The sequence below is a fragment of the Talpa europaea genome (genome assembly GCF_964194135.1).
Source record: "Talpa europaea genome assembly, chromosome: 7".
NCBI lineage: Eukaryota > Metazoa > Chordata > Mammalia > Eulipotyphla > Talpidae > Talpa > Talpa europaea.
In genome coordinates this window covers 88,498,330-88,521,792 of record NC_140074.1, presented here as the reverse complement: position 1 = coordinate 88,521,792, position 23,463 = coordinate 88,498,330, and the positions used below count along the sequence as shown (strand labels likewise).

The 23,463-nt window shown below is 54.7% G+C and overlaps 1 protein-coding gene across 3 annotated transcripts in view; it reads left to right on the top strand.

Moving 5' to 3' along the window:
* Positions 1-9,457: 9,457 nt before the first annotated feature.
* The window catches only part of ATP2A3 (ATPase sarcoplasmic/endoplasmic reticulum Ca2+ transporting 3), a gene marked incomplete at both ends in the record, with an annotated part of 31,468 nt that continues 17,462 nt past the window's right edge, over positions 9,458-23,463 (top strand). For all 3 annotated transcript variants that reach the window (XM_084238789.1, XM_084238787.1, XM_084238788.1), the window contains 7 exons: positions 9,458-9,575; positions 19,070-19,087; positions 19,318-19,400; positions 21,073-21,177; positions 21,363-21,501; positions 21,779-21,859; positions 21,950-22,035. In XM_084238789.1, the coding sequence (XP_084094915.1) occupies positions 9,458-9,575; positions 19,070-19,087; positions 19,318-19,400; positions 21,073-21,177; positions 21,363-21,501; positions 21,779-21,859; positions 21,950-22,035 (630 nt within the window). The remainder of the gene's footprint in view (positions 9,576-19,069; positions 19,088-19,317; positions 19,401-21,072; positions 21,178-21,362; positions 21,502-21,778; positions 21,860-21,949; positions 22,036-23,463) is intronic.

Genomic DNA, 23,463 nt, shown 5'->3' with positions numbered 1-23,463 from the left:
GGGTCTCTGTCCACCATTGGGAGGGAGAGGACAACTTCCTTTCCTCGGCCTGGCCGCGGAGATAAGGGGACAAGGACAGGAAGTTGCCTCAAGGAGCTGAGGAGTGAGCAGACTGGCCCAAGGCCCCCACCCCCACCCCGTGCGGGCATTCCTGTAGAGGTGGATGCCAGGGGCGAGGCCTTCAGGCCCCTCGGGCCAAGATGCGTAGGCCCAGGAGTCCTGGGCTGACAAGGGGCCCTGGGTCCCTGCTCTGTCCCACTGCTGATGAGTCCTGTTTCCTGGGAAGAGGCTCCAGAGTTTTCCTGCCTGAACTCAGTTATTTGAACTCCCTCCCTGACACCTCCTGCGACCCAGGTGAGTGGGCTTGGTGCTGCCCTCAAGGGTGTCTACAGTGAGGGGAGCAGAGCAGACAAACAACAGCCAGGCGCTATGCACTTGGGGGTTCACCAGGCTACAGAACCCCTATTGGACTCAGGGGTGGAGTGGGGGGTGGCTCGTGGACCTGAAGCACTAGTAAGATTTAGAACTGGAAGCTGGAGAGGTACTCCAAGCAGAGGGACGGAATGAGCACAGAACAAGAGAGAAGAAACTTCCCACTATGTGCAGGGAACGAGTGTGGCCCTAGTGTGGCAACTATGGAAGGCAGGAAGTGGTGAGGAAAGAGGGTGGGACCTGGAGAGGCCTGTTGGGCTGAGGAAGTTGGACAGCCCCGAGGGGCAGAACTGAAGGAAGATGGGGGGCGGCTTAGAATGCAGGGAGAGGCTGGCCATGCAGGTGGCAAGAGGGGGGTCAGGCCATGTGGGGCCCTGACCTCAGAGAACTGGTGGGGACTCAGGACTTACACAAGGTCCCCAAGCCCCAAAGACTGAAAGTAAAGAATTGTGGGTCAGAGAAGGTGGCGGCAGAAGCGTCTCCCCCTCTGAGCAGCTAGGAGCCAGACTTGCCTCCCCAACTCCAGAGGGGGCTGTCAAAGTGGGAGTTTTAGGGGGACTAGGTAGCAGGTCTCAGAGCCTGGGATATCTGCCTGCTGGGCTCCAGTGACCCTCAGGAAGGGGAAGCAAGATTTTCCGTTTGCATTTCAAGTCAAACCTATTTACAAACCAAAGTGGGGCCTTGGCCGGGCACCCCCAGCTTCTCAGTCTTCCCCAGGGACAGCTGCTGCCTCAGCCACACCCACTGCCACCACTGGCCACCTGGGAAACTGAGGCCCAAAGAAATTGGACAGGCACCCCCAGGCCTTACAGCCAAATCCACTTTGCCTTGGCTTCTCCCTCCCATGTTCCTTCAGACTCCAGCGGAGGCGTGGCTTTTGCCAGGAGACCTCCCCTGACCACACACCCCCACAAGCCCTCCTGCCCCCATGCTCTGCAGGTACCACTGAACACTCTGCAGCCGATTTCTGTGTGGGTCCTTGGGATTAATGACTTGTTCCTTCTCCACCATGAGTTCCAGGAGAACCAGGGCCACCCTTCCGGGGCCTGGGCTGCAGCACCTGGTACATGCTGGCCCTTGAATGTTTTGGAAGGGAGGATGCCTCTCGGGGCCCTCCCTGGGGTCTTGCTCAGCATCAACCAAAAGTATGGCAAAGAGCATGAATACACAGGGTGGGAGCAGCCACGAAATGAGTTTCCAACGTGGGGAGAAACTTTCGGGAGAAGCTGGAAGAGCATTCAAAGCCAGAAGGCAGCATGAGCAAAAGGGTGAAGCTGGAACGTTCAAGGCCAATCTGGGGCACGTTGAGGAGACTGATTTGCCTGAATGGGAGAGTAGGGGCCAACGGGTGAAAGGTTTTGAATGCTGTGTTGACGGGTGTGGACTTTATTCTGACAGTGACAGGGAGCCAAGGAAGCTTCTTGAGCAGCGGGCGGAAGTAATGAAGTCATGAAAGCGCCAGGTGGGTTAGGGCATCTTGATACCCAGAGCTGAGTCTGGCGGGAGGCAAGGAGGAGGCTGTTGGAATGGCTCAGCTTGAGAGAGAAGGTGGGGCCGGCCGGGTAATGAGTGGTAAGGAGTAATAAGTGATAGACAGTCATAAGGTAGGGGCGGGGGGATGGAGTCCGCAGAGAACGCCCTTCTCAGTCCAACCTAAGCTCCACTGCCCTTGTGCTTTGGGAGGGCCTCCCACGCAGCTAGGCCCATGGGCTGCTTCCGAGACTGGGTTTGAGTCAGACCGGCTTGGGGTTGAAGCCCAACTGAATGCCCTTGGGCAAGTCACCTCCTCGGAGCTTACTTCACCTATGAAACCACAACAAGGCTGGCTCCATCATTTGTAGGATCCCGTGCGAAATGGAAACGAGGGGGGCCATGTTTATAGGAATGAATCTAAAATGTGCAGGTCTTGTTAATACCTTAGATTCATTCTGAATAGATAAGCTCATGGAGTGTTTTCTCTTGCAATTGAAACTTGTTAAAATGTTTAACAGGTTCAACATAAAAAAGATAAGAAAATGTGGGTTCCCCCCCACTTACGAAATAGTACGGGCTAACCCTTTTTTCTGCAGTGTCTCTCTCCACCGGGTATGGTGGGGAGTTTTATTTGCTATCTAATTCTCTAAGTTAAGGAAAATTCAAATTTTTAATTATTAGCATTGCCCATTAGATTTTGCCATTCATTTTTACTTTGTGCAATGCCAGTCTTCAATGCAAAACTGAGAGCATTTAATTCAGATGTGTAATTACTAAAATCACACAATTAGTATTTCACAGCTTGTACATGCAAATATACCTGGTTCACAGCTTGTACATGCAAATATACCTGGTTTTGGCCAGAACAGTGGGGCTACTGAGAATATCAACTCACCAGGCTAATCTCACTCTTGATGTGCACACACATACCCACACCCCTCCTTGAGCGAGGAAGGCCTGAAAAGCAAGGACACTCTGGCTTCCCGGCTTTCCCCTGGCATTTATGGCATCCCTTTAGCTGGCTAATGCAGGGGAATCAGGTGTGCAAGAAAGGAGGCAACAGGGTTCCCCGATACTTTCAGTTCCTTGGAACACTGCTGTCTTCTTTCTGCATGTGAAGCAAGTTCTGATTCAGAAGGAAAGCACGGCTTCCGAGGGTGTGAGCACCCCGCACTCCCGATTGTAGACATAACACACTTGGGGGCTTAGACTCTGTTTAAGCCCCCAAGTGTCAGGCAGCCACCAGAATTGTCTACTCATGGGGCGACACAGCGCCTGGAGGTGAATGGACGGCCCAGCACCCACAGCCGCTGGGCTCATACACGAGCTCCATCTTCACTTACAAAGCACAAGTTCAGAGATAAAATGATTAAGAATTTCCATGACAGTGAGAACAAATCTTTAAACCAAGCGCAGGGCCCTTTGGACTACAGGTCTGCATACTCCGGAGGCTGTATCAGCCCTTCAGGTGGCTGATAGTAGTGCTTGTCCCAGTGATGTCGCAAGGATTAAATGAGCTGTTGCATGAAAAGAACTTGGCACAGGGCCGGGAGCCTGAGGAGGGTTCCACTCAGATGGCCCTAATTACATGGCTTACAGGCTGTGTCCCCAGGAAGGCCATGGACCTGGCCCCTGGGGAGGGCCACAGCACTGTAGGCAGGTCTGAGGCAGATTGAGTGCTGGGGCTTGGCCCTGTTGCCAGCCAGTGGAGCTCTAAGTGAGCCCAGAGCAGGGACACATGGAAAACCTTCCTCGCTGGGCCCCAACCCCTTTGCTGGATGTTCCTTTTTATTTTTTTTATTTTATTTTATTTTTTTTTTAAATATATAGTCATTTTTTTTTAGAGGCATGTTTATTTATTTATTTGTTTGTTTTGTTTATACATGCACTGGGTACAGTCAGAAGCGCGGGAGGGTGAGAGAATTCACCAGAGCCAGAGAGGGGAGCAAAGCAGACAGAAGGACCGAAGTACACTGCTGAGGGGAGCAGCGGCGGCAGGAGAGGTCTGCGCACCATGTGGGACCCTCCTCCGGTGGCCGGGGAGCAGCCGGGGATCGAACCAGCGCTGCAGAGGCTGCGGTCAGCTTCGTAACCCAGCGCTCAACCGCTGTGCCACCAGGGAGGCCCTGGATGTTCCTTTTTAATCCCCTCTGCAGGTTCCTGCCCCATCCTTACCCTAGTAAAAAGAAACCAGAAACCATGTACTACTCTACACACTGCTTTCCCAACATCCGGTCAGTTCATTCCCACAACAGCTCTTGCATTTTCAAAAGGCAGATGCCTAACTATAAAGGGGTTTACTGGGCCTCCCTGGTGGCCTAAGGGTTAAGTTCATTTCTATCACTGCTATAGTCTGAGTTTGATCCCCGGCCAGGGAGCTAACCCACATGGCGAAGCTGACCTCTTCTGTCTTGCCTGCTGCTCCCCTCAGCAGTGTATTTCAGTCGATCTGCCTGTTCTGCTCCCCACTCTGTCTCTGGTGAATCCTCTCACCCTCTACATCTTTGGCCTGTTCTTGAATGCAAAATAAACAAAATTAAACCCCAGTTTACAAAAAAAAACCCAGTTCTTATATGCAAAAATAAATAAAATTAAAAAATAAATAAAAAGTGTTTTAGTGACTCACACTGAAAAAATAAGGGATGGGCTGATTTTAGGTAGCTGTCATCAGAAATCTGTCTTTCTTCCTCTTGCTTCTCTTGGTGGTGGCTTCACTGGCAGCAAAATTCTAACCTTATGATGGCAAGATGACTGCCAGGAGCACCAGACTTACTATGGTCAGTTTCACCAACGCTTTAGCCATCAAATAAGACTATTTCCCCCAATATTCCAAACAAAAAAATCTAAGTCAATGACTCCGATTGGCTGACTTCTAGTCATATGCTCCGCCTAAACCAGTCTATCTCTGTAGCCAGAGGTTTGTAAGCTTGGATGTACTACATCCTATGTTGCACAGGACACAGTGTCTAAAAGCAGTACTAGGGACAGTCACAGACTCATCCCTGAATCTAGGAGTTGGAATCAGCTCTATGGAAACTGTAGGGATGGAGGAGGGTGCTGGGAAGAGTCTCATAAAGATGTCAAGCAGGGGCCTCCCTGGTGGCGCAGTGGGTTGAGCCCAGCACTGAGAAGCTGTCTGCAGCCTCTGCATAACCGGTTTGATTCCCGACCAGCCAGGGAGATTCCCATATGGTGTGGCAGACCTCTCCTTTCTCCCCTGCTGCTCCCCTCAGCAGTGTATTTCGATCCTTCTGCCTGTTCTGCTCCCTGCTCTGTCTCTGGTGAATCCACTCACCCTCCCGCACCTCTGGACTGTACCCCAGTGCTTGTATAAATAATAAATAATCTTAAAAAAAAAAAAAGATGCCAAGCAGAAGGGGGAAGGCTGGCCTGTGTTCCCACTTCATCAATCTTAGGAATGGGCTATTACTACGTCCATACATGGCTAAGCCTATCTGTTCAAATCTGCTTCCTCTGCTCCTGGAGCACCTCTAGACTATTTCTCAGCTTCCCATACAGTGAGATGTGGTCATGTGACTGCATTCTCACCAATGGAATGTGAGGAAATGATGTCATCATCTCCTGGCCTGGCTCATTCACTGATTGCCATCCTCCATGGCCTTCCTCCTTTTGTTGGTTTGATGGGGACTTTGGGACCATGTTGAAGGTGGCAGAGCCACAAAATGGAAGGAACCTGGGTGTCAGTACTGCCACTCCACCCTGCAGAACACCTGCTTGGAACTTTATGTTCATAGAAATAAACTTCTATGAAGCTTACATCCTTGCCTTACCCCAGCTAATAATTACAGAGAAGCAAAGTGAGGCTCAGAGGGGTGCGGTGCCTTGCTCAAGGCCACACAGATGCAAGAGTCAGAGCCCAGATTTAAAGCTGGCACACAACATTTTGGTTGCAAAAGACAAAAACCTGCTCAGATTGTAGTAACTTAAGGCAGGTCTGTGGGAAGGACACAGAATTGTGCAGGATGGAATCTGGAGGGGGGGGGGGCCTCGGGCTCTAAGGAACTTGGGTGCCATTAGGCGGTCTGTCTCTGACATCATGGGGTGTCTTGTCTCAATTTCTTGCTTCACGTGGATTTGGTTTTCCTCTCTGCTTTCCCGTGCTGTACTGGAGATGCTAACTCTGGCCCTCTAACTCTGGTCCAAACTCCCATATCCCTTTGGATATGATCTCTGACTCATAATTCTCAAGAGAGATCTTGATTGGCTCAGTTTAACTGCCTAGGGCTGAGCAACTTCTGGGCCAGGGCCCTCCAGCTGGGATGGAGGGTGACATGTGCTGCTTTAGGCTGCCTCCCAGGTAGTCCTCTTCAGCCCCCATTCCTCCCTCCACACACACATAGCTGCCCTTAGAGATCTCCACCTGGGGTCCCCCAGTTCCTCACACTCCACTCGGCCCCAAAGGCACAACTTGCCTTCTCTCCCCACTTCAACCTTCTGCTCCCTTACCTCAGGTCTGGACCTCTCAGCCAGCTGCTGAAGCCAGAAACTTAAGAATGAGCGTTGAATCCTCACATTCTACATCCCTGAATCTAACCCAATGTCAGGGCCTATCTATCAGTTTGGTCTACTGTGCCTTTGTTTCGACCTCACTTTTCTTCAAAAACAATTGCAAGTCCTTTCAGCCTCAGTTCTCCTCTTCAATTCCTTCTCCACAACAGCTTCTAGGGGGAAGCTTTTCTAGAAGGCAACTCTGACCTCATCTCTCCATTGCTTAAACAGCCTTCAGTACGAAATCCAGGTAATGACACGGGCAATCAAGACTCTCAGTGTCTTAATCCCGCATCTCTGATCTACTCTCCTGATCCTAGTGGTCATGCTCCTTATGATCTAGCCCTGCTGAAGGATTGATTCATTGTCTCTTGTACACAGCTGAGGTTTCCCACCTTCCACTCAGATTTCCTCTGTGTACAACACTTTCTTCTTCGTGTGTCCAAATCCTTTCAGGGAAGACCTGCCTTTTCCCCATGCTCACTTTGGTCCCTTCAGGTGAAAGTAGGCATGCTGGCCAGAGAGGTGGTAAGTACTGACACCATCTGACAGGAGTTAGAAAGAGCTGGGACAGGGGCCAGGTCTGGTGCTCTCAGTGTATGGCACCTGGGAAGAGGGCAGAACAGACTTACCCTTTGTACCAGCTATTTGTCCAGAGGGCACAGACAACTGGGGGCAGGTAGAGTGTGGAAATACTATGTGATTCTGTGGGAGCTTGTCATCATGGGGGTGGCCGAACAGGTGGGCAAGCTGACAGGTGTGTGAGCCTCCCAGGCGGGGGCCCCAGTGGCTGACAGCTGTTTTGCCCTACCTGTGGTGGTTTGGAGGCAAGATGGGTGGGGTGGGCTAGAGAAGGGGACCCTAAGCCAGGCTGCCGGAGCAAACAGGCAGGTCTTCTGGCCCTGTTCTAGCAAACACCGACTGACAGCTGAGGGTGGGGTGGGTTGAGAGAGACTGGGGTTAAGGTCCTTGGGGCAGGTGAAAGGAAGTCAGAGCCAGGGATGGGGAGGGGAGGGGGGAGAAGGACTTCCCAGCTGCTTGAATGCCTAGGGCTTTATGTCCCTAGAAGTGGGGAGATGGAGGGGTCTGTCCTCCACCTAGCTGTGGCTAGCATTTTTCCTGGAAACATGGATACAGGTGGGGTGGTCTTTGTAGATACAGGTGGGAGAAGACAGGGACAGAGTGGAAATGCCTGAGGATATTATACTCGGGATCTAAAACGTCAGGCGGGAAGGAGCCATAGCAGAAGCCAGCATTCTCCCCACCTCCACAGAGCAGGCAGAGACCCAGCTGATGCCCCAGGAGACAGTGGAGATGATCACCAAAAGCAGGGACAGGCTGGAGCATTTGGTTCAGCCAGTCCTTGCTGGGTATTTCTATGCATGAGGACGCACACGGAAGAGGAAGAGATGCCCACCCCTGTCCTGGGAGGAAGAGATCTGGAGTTGCAGGTACCCAAGGTCTGGGCAGGAGTCAGTAGTCAGGGGCCAGGTTGGAAGTTGGGGTGTATGTGTGTTGGAGGAGGGCATTTTGCAGTTGCAGTATCTGGAGAGTTTTCTGGCTGTGGAAGCACTGAAGGGTTTGGGGTTTGAGCCACTGGCTTGGTGAGCTCAATTCTGGAATCAAAGACTTTGTGCTACCAACATGGATCCAGAGGCTGAAGCTCTGGATGGCAGGGGGGAGCTGGGCGGGGGAAGAGGGCAGGTGGGTTGAGAAGTCTGTGTGTCTCAAGTTGGAGGGGTGCTCAGCAGATGGCTTCTTTGCTTGTGCTTTCTGCTGGCATGTGGTTTCAGCCTTTCCACATCCTTTCCTGACCTGCAGTCCCTTCTCCTGAATGTCTGGAGTGGGGTTCCTCCACCCCTCCGTCCTGGGCCAGGGTCACTCTCCTTGGGACCCCTCACCTGAGGCCTCCACCCCACCGGCTGGGGATTATCTAGGGAACCCCACCTCCTCCCTTGCAGTTGCATTTCCTGCTGGGGTGAGGGTGTGAATCAAAGGTAACACTTACTTTCTTATATACTGGCTCATTGTTAGACGTTCTTTTTGTACCAGAAATAACTGCTCATTGCTGAGCATTTGGAAATGAATATGAAAGCAACAGGGGTCCTCCTTGGTGGTGCATGGGGGTAGGCGTCAGCACTATGAAGCTATCCACAGCCTCTGCAGTGCAAGTTCGATCCCTGGCCAGGGAGATACCCACATGGCGCAGCAGACCTCTCCTGTCTCGCCCGCTGCCCCCCTCAGCAGTGCATTTCCGTCGATCTGCCTGTTCTGCTCCCCACTCTGTCTCTGGTGAATCCTCTCATTACCACCCCCACCCCCGCACCTCTGGCCTGGACCCTGGCTTTTGTATATATAAATGAATAAATCTTAAAAAAAAAAAAAAAAGAAAGAAAACAACAAACATCAGAAGAAGAAGACACCAAGTCATCTCTTGGAGGAGTGGCCCTTCGGGTTAGGGTTCCCTCAGGACCCGGAGTCGCATTCTCAAGAATTCTGGTCGGGGAGTAGGACGCCTCTCTATGGACACCTCCATTTTGCAACCTCCCACGACACAGAAGGGTTCAAAACAAAGAAACTCAAAGATTCAAGCTCTAAAGTTACCCCAAGTCTCGGCGCTGTGTGTGTGGGGTGCCCTGAGCTCTGCACGGGGCAAGACCCCTCCCGTCCACGCGCCCCCGGCTCTCCCCCGCCAGGCGCGCTCTCCCCCGCGGCCTCAGTTCCCCCTTCCGCGGAATGGGCCGGCGGCCCAGCGCTGCGCCCCGGGGCGCTGCGGGGCGGGGCTGCGGCGGGCTGGGAGGGCGGCCGGAAGGGGTGTGAGTGCGGGGGCGGGCTCCGCGCCGCCCCGCCCCGGGGACGAGCCCCGGGTGCAGCATCCTGGCGCGGGCCTCGGCGGCGGCCGCCACTGCCGTCGGGGAAGGTCCCAGCGCGGACATGGCCTCTCGCGGCGCCTGCCTGGGGCGGGTCTCCCCGAGCCGCGCGCAGTAGTTCCGCCCAGAGCGGCCCCGACGGTGCCGACAGCGCAGCCTGCCCGGCGGCCGGCATGGAGGCGGCGCACCTGCACCCCGCCGCCGACGTGCTGCGCCGCTTCTCCGTGAGCGCCGAGGACGGCCTGAGCCCCGCGCAGGTGACCGGCGCGCGGGAGCGCTACGGCCCGAACGGTGAGAGCCCGGCCGGGCGGGGCGCGGGGCTGGGCGCCGCGCCCTCAGCCCCCCCTGCCCCCCGACCGCGGAGCGGCCCCGTCCCCTCCCAGCTCTCGGCCCCCGCGCGCGAGCAGGAAGCGAGGGCTCCGGAAACCTCTTGAGATGCTCCTGGGGCTCCCGGCGGGGCTGCGCGGCCACCTTCGCGGGGGCGGAGGGGGCGGGTTCCGGGCTCGGGGGCCGGACGCCTGGCTCCCCTCCCCGCGCTGCTCCCTCCATACTAGGGACCCGTGCGATCCCTCGGGGCTCCCCACCTCCGCGCCCGCGTCCCCATCCACTCCCGAACACCTCAGCGCACCCCCTGGAGCGGTCGGCGCGGGCTCCGCGCGCGGCTCTGCAGCCGCCCGCATCAGGCAGGTGCGCGCCCCGAGATCCGCTGGCGAGCGACCCGCCGGGGACTCCCGAGCCCCAACCTGCAGCTGGCCCCAAGGGCTCAATAAAGCGTCCAGAGGTGCAGCGTGTCAGCTGGTAGACTTCGTGCTCCCACCCCCACCCCCAGGTCTTCCTCTTTCTGAGACCCGAGGCGGATGTGGCTGGCGGGAGACGGTGGGGGCTTTGAACTGCTGTGGCAGCAGGAGCTCCACCGCCCTGCGGGTGGCAAACTCAGGACCTCGCTCGGGGAGTTTCCTGGGGAGGTCTTTCCCTCCTGGGTGCGGGACCGGCCCATTTCTGGCCTGGCGCTGATGCTATTGGGGCGGGAGAGGTCTCCTTTATTCCTCGCACCTTGAAGGAGTGTGGGGTCTGCCTTCTATCCAGAGGCACGGCAAGTGCCAAATACTGTCCAGAGGAGACCCAGGGAAGGTGGAAAATGCAGAGATCCCCTTCCAAAGTCGCTTCCAGGCAGGACACCCCCTCTTATTCACCCCTAGGGCATCTGGACAAAGAGAAACATCTGCATCCCCAAAATATAGCCTGGAGCCTTGTCCTTGCCGAACTTGGGGCCTCCTCTGCTCGGGGTTCCCTGCCAGCCCAGGGGAAGGTGTTCTGGCCTGGCTGTCCCAGTCCTCAGGGCTGACTTGAAAATTAGGAAAAGCTGTCAGAAAGGGAGCTTTGGGGTTTGTATTGGTTTATGAAAACCACCTCTTATATAAATATTATCTTTCTGGAGCAGAAATCCTTTTTCAAAAAAATTAGTTTCTATATTTAGTTGAGCTGTGGGAGGAACTAGTGAGATAAATATTATTTAATATCACCCATTAGTGACTTGGCAGGGAGGGTGTCCTGCAAGAGAGAGCAGGGTGGGAGGGCCTGTCTTCTGACCCTGGAGTGGGGTGGGGTCAGGACGCAGGTCTGAATTTCACAGCTTAGTCTGTGCCCCTGTGGCCTCCAGTATGGGGTGCTGATTCCCCAGGGCAGCTGAGACCCAGAATCACACAGCTCCTGCCCTGGATGACCCTGGCCAAGGCCTGCCTCTTTTCTGGACCTCATGTTTCCATGTGTTCAGCAGAAGAGGGGAGGCTAGGAGGAAGGGAGCCTTTAGTTCTCCCCTATGCTGTGTTGTCTGGGTGAGGGGTACCCTAGTCCCAGAGCATCTTTGTGAGGTGGTGGATAAGGATGTTGGTGTGGTGTGAGAGATGGATGTGCTTTGGGAGGTGGTAGGAAAAGTCGGGAGGAGGTACCCCTGCTTCCTCTGTGCTTTCATAGTACTGAAAATAAAAGTAATAATGAAAATAACAGCAATAATAAAATAACACTGACTCTGTGCTGGGCACTGTTCTCAGCACTTTCATCTCATCTCATTTTGTCCCCAAAACAACAATTAAAACAGCTGTTGTTCTCCCCACTTTACAGAGGAGGTAACTGAGGCACCAGAAAGTCAGATCCCTGGCCCAGCGTCACGCTAGCGGTGGGCTGTACCAGTGCCTGCTCCTCTCCCGGCCTCCCCTTCCCTCGCTGTGCCAGGGGGTTACAGGTCCCTCCGGCTCCTGGCCCCTCGTGCTGGCCCGGGTGCTGGGAGTTGGGGTCTGCTGGGCAGCATCTGTTCTAATTTTATCCCCAGTCCCTGAGAGGTCCCAGAGGGCTCTGCCCCCAGATCACTGATCCCGCTTGTTCCCAGGAAGCATTGCAGGCCTCTGGAAGTCATCAGGTGAGGAGAGGGGAGCCAGCTGCGCCTTCCTGCCTTGTGCACTCTTCCTTCCCACCTGGCTGGGCCCAGCCTGAGGAGGGGACTCAGCCTGCATTTGCCACCAGCACAGCGTCTGGGGTGGGGCTGATGGGGTTCTGAAGGCTGGTTCTGCTCCTTCCTAGCGCTTAGATCCTGGACAAGCCACCTACCTCTCTCTGCCTCAGTAGGTCACCATAGGACCCAGTGAGTGTCCACAAACACCATGTCATCCCCGCTTGTAGCAGAAGAGGCCCGGCTGGGCACTGGGCCAGAAGCTGGGCAGCAGGCTGGGTGGGACCTGCAGGCGGAGGGGAACACCCCAGGGACTCGTGTCCCCCTCACCCCAGGAGTCTGTGCACCTGCAAGGTCGTTAGCACTGGAAACCACAAGGAAGTCATTTGCTTAAGTACCGAAGTGTGCAAATTCTGCTAGTGGAGGGAGGAAGGAGGCAGGGACTGGTGGGGTTCCTGCTCTCTCATCATCTCGCCCTCCTCCCTCCTCAGAGCTGGGGGTGGGGGCCTCGGCCATGCAGTCAGTGAGTGTGGGGAGCCCCTCCCCACACATAGTGCACCCCCTGCCCCAGCCCCACAGCGTAGCTGCATCCTCTGAGGCACCAGAGGGCCTGTGTGAAGCCCGCCATTCTCTGCAGGTCCCAGGGGTGCCCAGAGCTCAGCTTCCCCAGTAGGCTTTCTACATTCTTTAAATTTATTTTTGAATGAAAACATGCATTTAATACAACATTCAAAGTCCTTAGTAAAGTCTCTCCGACCCTGTCCCCAAACCCCACTCCTGGTGTCTGTGTCTCCTTCCCGAGGTTATTCTCTACACGTCCACACCTGAGTCTGTGCCCGCTGCTCTCTGCATGAAAAGGAGGGGATGCTAAGTGCTGTTTTTCCCCCTTCTTTGCTCCTGACAGTCGCCCTTGGAGACACTTCCATGGGGCACATCTCTGTGCTTCTTAGTGGCTGTGCAGGCTTCTATCATGTGGCTGTCCAGCATTTCTTCACCCAACGTTTGACTGGCACTTGGGTGTTCCTGCCTCTGCTGTGTCTCTCTCTCTGTCTCTCTCTCTGTCTCTCTTTCTTTTTCTCTCTCTCACATACACACACGTTACAAGGCATATCCTTGTTCCCACATTCTTTCACACACTTGTAAATATCGCTAATGGATAAATTCCTAGAAGTGGAATTCTGGGTCAAAGGGCATGTGTACTTAAAAAATTTTGATAACTGTTACCTAATTGTTCTCCATAAAACTGTACCAATTGCCCCGCCCATTCCCCCCCCCCCCCCGCAGGGTAGTGTGCTGTCAGGCGCTCTGATCTGTGCCCATCTAACAGAAGAGAGTTCTCTCAGAGTCTTGCCTCACGTCTACAACATGGGTCCGGCATCTTGTCGTATATTTAGGAGCCATTGGATTTCCTCTATTTGTAAACGAGTTACCTGTTGCCTTCACTGGCCACGGGCCATGGCAAGAGGCAGGGCTGGGTCGGGCTCACCCTGCCAAGCAGCCAACGCCTGAAGGTCCTGGAGAGCTCAGGGATGTGGGACAGACAAGCGCAGACAGACAGAACCTGCGCTCCGGTTAGGGGAATTGGGTAGGGGCTGGACGGGGCTGGAGCCTCACATCGCCTGGGCCTCACATCGCCCATTGCTACACTGGGTGCGTAGCGTCAGGGCTGCCAGTGGGAGCGACATTAGTTTTCAATTCCTGCCACTGGTGTCTGCTCCGGTCTTATCTTCTGCCCTCAGCCCAAGCCACGGTCGGCCATTGGAACCTGGGACACCCCATGAGTGGCCTGAGAAGCTGGGCCAACAGGAGTGGGGCTGGGCACGAGCGGGGCTGAGACCTGGGACGTGCTCACTGGTCTCTAGCAGACTTGGCCCTCCTCGGCCTCCATGTCCTCAGCAGAGCAAAGCTGGGACGCTGAGATGCTCAGAGGGATTTGCAGGATGTAAAATGACTCTTGGTTTGCCCGCATGGATTTGGAAGTTCCAGGTCTTTCCGGCTTCACCCTAGTTTTCACCCTCTTGTCTGGCAGCCTCTGTGCCCCCTCCTAAGGACAACACCTAGCCAGCCCCAGCATGACCCCCTCATGCGTTTGTACCTGCCTCAGGAGCTATCAGAGGCAGGACCAGGTCTGCCCACTGCACAGCTGGGCACACAGATGCTGAGCAAACCCGTGGCCTCCAGGGCCAGACCAGTGGGGTAGCTCCCCAAGGCCCCCCGCAGAGCAGGGCCAGGCTGTTCACTTCAGGTGGAGCCTGGAGACCCAGGCAGGGCCAGGTGGGCCGGGCAGGGCTTGCCCATCCAGGGCCTCTCCCTGAGTCTGCGAGTGATGATTTAATTGCTCTGTAAATTTACCTTTGAGGAAGACCTTGGTGAGTACTTGCCTCTCCCGGCTGGAACCAACATTTAGAAGCTGAAATACCAGTTTCCAATGTTTTGAGAAGGAAGGAGTCCAGGGAGGGATTAGGGGAGCAGGTGGTGCGTGGAGCCCAGGAGCAGCCCTGGCCCTGGACCCCCCCCTCGCCCCCCTGCGCCCGGGCTCTAAGCTGTGGGTACAGGGCCCTGACTGAACCTGTGTAAACAATCCCGTGGGGCTCCGTGTGGACCCAGGGATGACTCAGCCTCTCCCCGCCCTGGAGGTGCTCCAGTCAGGTGGGGGTAGCCCCAATACTGTGACTAATGAAGGAAGAGCAGAGTGGGGGCAGGGGCAGGGCTTTTCAGAAAATCCCTGGCAGGATGGACTTTAGATAAGGAGATAGGGCAGGGGACCCTGCACAGAAGGGATGGCAGAAGCTAAAGCTTGGAGGGGGGAAAGCTTAGCAAAACTGGGTGGGGTGGGGAAGGCCGTGGCAATCCTGAGGCATCTCGCTTGGCAGGCATGCAGGTGGATGACGTCTAAGATATGGGAGTGATATGGGAGGGGAGGTTAGGGCAGATCAGGAAGGCTTTTGCCAAGGTTGGTCTTTATCCTCCTGGCTAAGGAGAGCCACTCAAAGGCAGGGCAGAGGCAGGTCATTCATCCACCCACAGAGTTTTATTGCCTACCTACCTACTGCGTGCTAGGCCTGTCAAGGTGCCGGGGATACTGCTCTTAACATGGTCCTATTGTCATGGAGCTTCCATTCTAAAAGCCATTGCCGTGACTGACGGGTGTGGAGCACTCACTGCACATGTTACTCTAAGCACTGTATGCATTTCATATCGTCTAATCTTCACAGTAGTTACTATTGTCATTCCCATTTTGCAGATGGGGAAACCAAGGCACAAAGATTAAGTGACTTGTCTGTGGCCACAGAACTACCAAGAGATAGAGTAGGGTTTGACCAGCCTCTGCTCTAGCCATGAAGCTTCTCTGATCATATCCGCTTTTGTCCCCCAGGACCCAGCTAAATTACCAGGCCCCTCCAGGCCAGCCCCCGTCGGCATCCACAGACACGGACAGGCTCAGTCTGGCAACAGTGACCCAGAGCAGGGGTCAGCTGGGAGAGGTCCAAACCAGAATATTGGGGGGCTTTATGTCCTAAGCTGGCCCAGCTGAAGACCTGGGAGGGAGCACCTCCTATTACTGTCTTTGCCTGTCCCCCGCCCCCCCACCCCAACTTACCTGCCTCCGACAGACTTACCACAAGGTGAGTAGGTCTCAGGCATTCACCCCATTTAACAAATGGGGCATCTGATACTGCTGAGGACCCAATGCTGTCATTTCAAGGGGAACTGGCTCAGTGCCCCTACATGCAGCCTGGGGATAACAAGGGGAACCAGCCTCTTCCAGGGACTCCTGGAGAGGGGGGTTCCCTCTCTGGCCTTGGACTCTGGTCATGTGAGGGGAGAGTTGGGTCATCCAGGGTCTTGACAGAATTGGAGTTTAAAGCAGATAAGAGCTGAGCAGGCAAGGCCGAGTAACCCCCCAAACACCACCTGTGAGGACAGCAAAGCCTTTTGGGGAGGGATTCTTTGAGTGGTGGGTCTGGGCCACAACAGAAGGGTGGGCTGGCTCATTGATGGGATGCGCATCCCCTCAATAGGACAGTAGGACATGGAACACCAAGGTTTTTCATGTGATCTTGGCCTGGGGAGGCAGAGGGAACACCAGTGCAGGAAGAGAAGATGGCCTAGATAGCCTGGAAATTTGTACAGGAGTCCAGCCTAGGAGGTCAAGAGCCAGATTGCCTGGGTTCAAAACCCTTCCCTGGCACTTCCCGGCTGTGTGACCTTGGGCTAGTCACTCAATGTCTCTGTCCTTCAGTTGTCCACTCTATAAAATGGAAATAATCTATTTTCCTTCCTGGTTGTTTGAGACCCACAAGAGGGTAATGCACATGAAGGGTTAGCGTGACTTCTGGCACGCTCAGCACTCACAATTCTGCTGTAAATATTCTATCGGCCACACCTCACCTGCTCACAGTGCTTTTCCATTTATCGCTGGAGATAGGTAAAGTACCTGCTTGGTATGTAGTAGGTGCTCAGCAAATGTGGCTTTTATTGATATTAATAATGATGACGGTAATCATCACACCAGCCCTTCAGAGTAGAGGGACACATCCTGTCTGCCAAATGAGGCTCAGGGTCCCACTAGAGGCTGCTGCTTTGGGAGGGCCCTGGCTCACAGGCAGGGGTGAGCAGGGCATCTACTGTGGCCTGTGGCTGGCTGAGTCTCCCCTGGGGCTGTGGGTGAGGGCAGAAGTGGGGGGGCCTTGTAGAAGAAGCCCGGTCTTGGGAGAAGCAGGGATCAGTCAGCATCAGCTAAGTTGTGCTGCAGTAACAGCCCCAGATCTCAGTAGCTTAAAACATTAGTGGTCACTTCTCATTCACACTGATGTCAGTGGCAGGTGACCCGGGGCTCTGTATCTTGTGCACTGTGTGACCCAGAGAGACAGAATAGATACCATCTCACAGCTGGAGGGACAAAGAACCACAGACCTCCACTGTCCATCCAGCAGCCACCAGCCTCATGTGGCTATTTGAATTTAAATGAATGAAAATTAAGTAAAACATAACATTAGACCACTCGGTCACACTAGCCACACTCCTATGCTTAGTAGCTACTTGTGACTAGTGGTTACTATATTGGACAGAGTGGCTGTAGGACACGTCCATCACCACAGAAAGTTCTACTAGACTTCTAGACAGCCTCCCACCAGCAGTCCAATGTCCCAGCCTGGAACTTCTCATGGCTCACACGGGGGTCAGAAAGTGCAGTCCTATGCCCCATAGGTGGGGAGGACCAGAAGTATTTGGGGAACAGCATAATGCTCAAAAAAGTTGATCCTGCCTCAGGTGATAGGTCAGACAGCAGAAGGGGAGACCCAGGTGGAAGGGGAACTTGAGACCAACTGATGCAAGCAGAGGGTGTCCTGTTTGTGTGTGTGTGGTGGGGGGTGGGGGTAGGATGGAGGGAGGTACTAGAGCTGATATGTGTGTCTGGTGATGTTTCCCGACCCCAGGTCTGGCCCCTAACCTGAAAAAGTAGCCTAAGGAGTGTGGTGACCTGGGAGCAACCTGGGAAGGGGTGGGGGTGTCAGGGAGACAGCAGAAAGAATTCTGGCGGGACTTACAGATAAGGTCTCCTGGGTCAGGAACCCTGCAGATATCTGCAGAGGTGAGGGGTTAGGAGTCTCCTGGGTAGGGAGATGTGGGCCATGATGTTGGCACTGCTATATGCTGAGGCTGGGGCATGGCTAAAATGACCTCTAAAGGACCCTGCTTCATAGGAGAATTGGCCCAGAAACCAGGCCTGGCCCTCCCCCCGCCTTTCCTGTTCGCTTCAGCTAAATAGATCAGAAGGAAAAAGTCTGTTTGATTTTAATCTCGACGCAGGACACTGGAGATTACATTTTCCACGGAAAATGTCAGCCGTTGCCTAAAATAGGACTTCGGAGAAAATGCTAGAAAGTATATTTTTAGGTTATATGTTTCTCTCCTGGATTCCTGCAGCCCAGTGGGCTGCTTGGCACACTCCATGGTTCAGCTGCCAGGTGCAGACCCCAGACCTTCCAAACAGGTGGTCTAGGGAGAGGGATCCTGCAGGAAAAAGTGCTTGCAGGCTCTCGAGCCAAGAACAGGTGGACAGACTCAATAACCTGTGTCAGGAAGCAGGAGGAAGAAGAGAAAGACAGCCTGGTGGGCCCCAGAACCTGCATTTAACAAGTGCGGGGTGCCCCTGCTGCTGTCCTGGCCTGTCCCCTGAGTAGCAAGGGCAAGAAAAGACAATGTTTAGGTAAACTGTCTGCAGCGGCCTCAGACAGGCTCAGCAGGCCCGGGCTTGGCTGGTGGAAGGTAAAGCCCATCCCCATCAGAGCCCACCATCCAGGCCTAGCTCCTCCCCACAGACCCATGGAGACACACTTGCTCTGTGACCCTGTTCAAGCTGCTTCTCCACTCTGAACCTCAGTTCTTGCGCCTGTAAAGTGGGGTCGGAATTCTCAACCTGCCTCCCCTTTAGCTTATTGGAAGGATTGAAAGACAGGGGCCCAGGCAGCTAGCTCTGCTTGGGACTAAAGGTGCTACAGGAAAGGTGGGAGGTAAAAATGGAGCCCTCAAGGTGATAGCGTATGTTTGGAAGCATCTTCTTCTAAATGTTCTGTAGGTCTGGGACTGGGTGTGCGGACTGAGCCCAGGACGGGCTTCACTGAGTTTGTCACCGAGCTTGCCTGACCAGGCAAGGGTCCAGGAGGGACCTACCAGGGTCCAGGAGGGAAACAAGCCACAGCAGGGTTCCTTGCTGCCTAGCTGCTATCTGCCAGGGGGTCCGGGAGAGGCCCCCAGGGGTGGGGCTCTGAGGGTTGGCTCTGCTGCAGGCCTTGTCTCCACACCTTGGAGGACCAGGCGTGTCAGAGGCCACCTGAGCCCACATTCTCAATTTGAGGGAGAGGTGACTTTTATGGTGGGGATGGGGAACATCGAACAGGACCACCGCGTGGCCATCTGAGAAAGAGCAGTGCAGAGAGCTGTGAGGACTGTCAACTTACTGAGCTTGTCACTGAGCTTGCCTGACCAGGCAAGGGTCCAGGAGAGAATTCCGGAATTCCTTCTCTTCTCCATGCCTCAGTTTTTCTCCATGCCTCCATGCTCTTCTCCATGCCTCAGTTTCCCCTCTGTGATGGGGAGGGTTTGAACTGGAGGACTGGAAGAACCCTCCTGGCTCTGGTCTTGTCCAAGGAGAGCCAGGCCACAACACACCTTTCTCAACCAGAGCGTGGCTCAAGCCAACTGTTCCGTGGCCTCAGAGAGCGGTGGCCATGTGGTCTGGGGGCATAGTGGGGAAGGGCCTCCGGAGGTTCCACTGCATAATTCAATTGTCTCTTGTCTTCTCATGGCTCCTGTTGCTGCCTGGAACCTGCAGAGCTCCCGACTGAGGAAGGTGAGGCTTGGGGCAGGGGGTGATGTCCTTGGCCCATTCCATCAGGCTGTGTCCTCCCCTCCCATTTTGAGGTCCTGCGGTGCCCCCACCAGTGCCCACCGGGCATCGGGCTCTCCCTCTTGGAATGGCAGGGAGGCTGTGGGCCAGGTGGGCCGGGGGTCTTCCTGGCTCTGAATGGGGAAGGCCAATTGGTCCAGCGCCCAGTCCTCACACGGTGCTCTCGTTCCCAGGGAAGTCCCTGTGGGAGCTGGTGCTCGAGCAATTTGAGGACCTCCTGGTGCGCATCCTGCTGCTCGCTGCCCTGGTTTCCTTTGTAAGTAGGACCTCACCTACCCTGGCCCCATCCACAGCCTCAGGCAGCCCAGGAGGGAAGGCCAGGTAGGGTCAGTGCTCAGAGGTCCAGACTCTGGACCACAGGGCTGTCCTCTCAGGAGTGGGCAACCTGGGCCCCACCCCAGCCTTCTTAGACTTCAGCTTCCCTGGCCTGAACTCCCAGCCCCCTCTCTGCACTCCCAACTCCCAGGGGCCTCCCAATCTGTCTTACATCTTGATGGACAGAGCAAACTTGCAGGTGTGCAAGCCTGCCCTGCTCCTCCCTCTCTCAGTCCAGCACTGTATTTTGGACCAGATAATTCTTTGTTGTGGGGGTTGTCCTATAAACGGTAGAATATTTAGCAGCGTCTCACCATCAGATGTCAGTAGGTTGTGACAACCAAGTCTCCAGACCTTGCCAGATCTCCCTGGAGGCAAAATCGCCCCAGTTGAGGGCCCCTTCTGGGCTCCCAGGGCTCCTCAAACAGACTTGGGGCCTTAACCTCTCCAGCCTCCTCTTAGCTGCTGCTCCACTTTGCTCCTCCCACAGTCCCTCTGCCCAGACCCCTCCTGGACTAGCAGGTCCAGGGCTGAGCAGTGGAGAGGGACTCAGTGGTTGAGCAGAAGAGACCCAAAGGGTAATGCAGGGAAATGGCCCCCCTGAAGGTGGACCTGGGGAAGAGCCCTCATCTTGGTCGGCTGGAGTTCGGGGCAGCAGGGACACTGGGTAGGACCTTCTCTTCCCCTGCTGCCATAGGGGTTCAGCCAGCTGTGTCTGACCTTCGTGGCTATTCACTGCCCTTGTGCAAAGTGGGGACCCTTACCATGCCTGAGTCAAAGATGCTGGTACCCTCCACTGTACAGACGGACATGCTGAGGGTGGGCGGGGAGTGACAGTACCCCATTGGGCCAAGAGGTGGGACTGCCTCTGGGCTCTGGCCGGAATGATGCCCCTCTGGTCAGTGGCCCATGAACTTGGAGCTGTATCACTTGGGCTTGTTAGAACAGAGTGAGGATCCCCCCCAGTTCTTGACTTAGGTGGTCTGGGATGGACCCTGAGACTGTATTTCTTTTTTTCTTCTTTTTAAAAGATTTTATTTATTTTTACATAGAAGAACTGGGGTATAGGCCAGAGGTGTGGGGGGTGAGAGAATTCACCAGAGATAGAGTGGGGAGCAGAACAGGCAGACTGACTGGAATACACTGCTGAGGGGGGCGAGACAGGAGAGGTCTGCTGCACCATGTGGGTAGCTCACTGGCCAGGGATTGAACTTGTGCTGCAATAGCTGCCAATAGCTTCATAGTGCTGAGATTTAACCCCTTGCACCACCAGGGAGGCCCCCGAGACTGCATTTCTAATAAGATCCCAGGCACTGCTGCTACGCTGGCACCCTACACTTTGAGAACCGTTGCTAGGCAGACAGTGATATGTCCAGCCACCAGTTGTGACTGCCCACATTCCTGAAAGTTGGCCTGAGTGGGTTGTGAGCTGTTGCAGTCACTACCTGCAGGGGGTGGGTGTTCTGAGCTGGAACTTTTGCAGCACAGACCTCTCCAACCTTGGAGCTCCTCAGGGCTCTCTCCCCTAAAGCAGGGGAGCAGACAGGACCCGGGGTACAAAGGAAACAGTGACCCGTGATGTTGCCCAAACTCACCAGCTCTGATCCCGGCAGGTCCTGGCCTGGTTCGAGGAGGTTGAGGAGACCACGACAGCCTTTGTGGAGCCCCTGGTCATCATGCTGATCCTCGTGGCCAATGCGATCGTGGGCGTGTGGCAGGTGGGAGGCAGGGGGGTGGAACTGAACCTTGGGGTCTCCCAGCTGCTAGGCGTGACCTTCTCCTGGTGCTGGAGTCCTGCAGGTCCTTCTGCTTCCAGCTCCATCCCACGTCCACGGGTGTCACTCTGAAAGGGTGGCCTGTGGGGTCAGTACCGGTAGACCTCCTCCTGCCTCATGTTCTGTAGGAACGCAATGCCGAGAGCGCCATTGAGGCCCTGAAGGAGTACGAGCCTGAGATGGGCAAGGTGATCCGCTCAGACCGCAGTGGTGTGCAGAGAATTCGTGCCCGGGACATCGTCCCTGGAGACATTGTGGAGGTGGCGGGTATGCTGGCCTCCTCCTTTCACTGCGTGACGTTGCTCGGCCCAGCTTACTGCGCTGCCATCTCTCTGGCTGTATATACAGAGGGGGTGGCTGTGGGATCCCCCAAAGCTCCTTGTCCAAAACCCCATTGGACAAATAAGGAGAGGGAGAGCCAGAGGGACAGGACCCAGCTGAGGGCGATAGCTGAGGCCCCTGCCTCGGTTCCTGGGAGCCCTGCTGGTTTTCCTGGCGATTGGCAACCAAAGCCACACTCAGCCAAGTTGTGCTCCCTCCACAGTGGGAGACAAAGTGCCCGCCGACCTCCGCCTCATCGAGATCAAGTCCACCACACTAAGAGTGGACCAGTCCATCCTGACGGGTGAGGCCAAGAGGCCAGGGCCGAGTGGGAGGTGGGCCAGGGGATGGGGTGTCTTTAAGAGGAGCTTCTCATTTCTGACTCCATGACCAGGTGAATCTGTGTCCGTGACCAAGCACACAGATGCTATCCCAGACCCCAGAGCTGTGAACCAGGACAAGAAGAACATGCTCTTTTCTGTAAGTCCCTGGGATGCCTGGAGAGTAATAATAAAAATAATGATATTTAGACTAATAGGTTAGCTTTGAAGTCCTTTAGGAAAGAACCTGATAGAAAGAACCTGATTAATAGCTTGTGTTCCCTGAGGCTGTGTGCCCACCACTGTTTTAAGTTCTTTTTAAAAAAATATTTATTTTATTTATGTATGCATATAATAACTGGGTGCAGGCCAGAGGTGCAGGGGGTGGTGAGAGGATTCACCAGAGACAGAGTGGGGAGCAGAACAAGCAGATCGACTGAAATACACTGCTGAGGGGAGCAACGGGCGAGACAGGAGAGGTCTGCTGTGCCATGTGGGTATCTCTCTGGCCAGGGGTTGAACTCACGTCACAGTGGCTGGTGATAGCTTGATAGTACTGAAACTTTAACCCCTGTGTCACCAGGAAGGCCCTGTTTTAAGTTCTTTACATGAATTAATTTATTTAATCTTCACAACACTCTGCATTTTTAAATATGGACACAGGCACGGAGAGGTTAAGAAAGTTACTCCAGGTTATACAGCCAGTGAGTGGCAGAGCTGATATGTGGACTCAAACACTCTAACTCCAGAACTTTTCTTAACCTGCTAGGCTTAGTCCTGCCTTGATATGGAGAGGGCAGAGCTTACATATGATCACTCAACAGAGACCCTCAAGAGGAAGGAGGGTGGAGGATGGCAGGAGTTGTCCATTTTCCCAATGGGAAATCCAGCCCCCCAGGCAAGATGCCTATTCTCTTTTCAGAGAAGGCCTGTTCTCTTCCAGGGAGGGTTTAGGTCTGATGGAAGGGATCTGCCCCTGTGGCCTCAGAGGTACTTAAACAGTGATGCTCACAGGCTCAGCATAGAGGCTGAATGAAGTGAATGAAAATGGTGAAATCACTATCAATTCAGAGCTCTTGTTGGGGCGAGTACCCTGCCTGGTTGCATGGAAGGCCTGGGTGAGCTGCTTTAGATTGGGGGTGGGGCAGGTATTCTCAGAGGCGTGCCCAGGCATCAGCAGCTGTCACTAAGAAGCTTTCTAAGAAAGCATGGTCTGGCTGAGGGTCATTTCCTTAGCTGAGGGGGCCTGCAGGTGCGGGGCAGGAGCTTCATTGCTCAGTGCAGAAGAGGAGAGGCTGAAGCTGCCCCCAGCGCCTTCTCAACACTTAGGCTCAGTGCAGGGGTTGGAGGGGTACTGAGTTATTAGCATCTTTGGCACGATTGTGTCTTGGTCCTCTGTTGGACTGTTTTACAGAAGAGAACACTGAGGCTCGAGGTTGACTGGTCTTTATACCAGGACCTGGGGACTTCAGTGGGGAATGAAAGGACTACTTAAGTGTCCTGGATCCTTCAGTAAACATTTGTGGACTGTTTCCCTGGGATCACTGTATTAGTTGTTCATGAAACACATCTTGATGTGTTGGGGCTG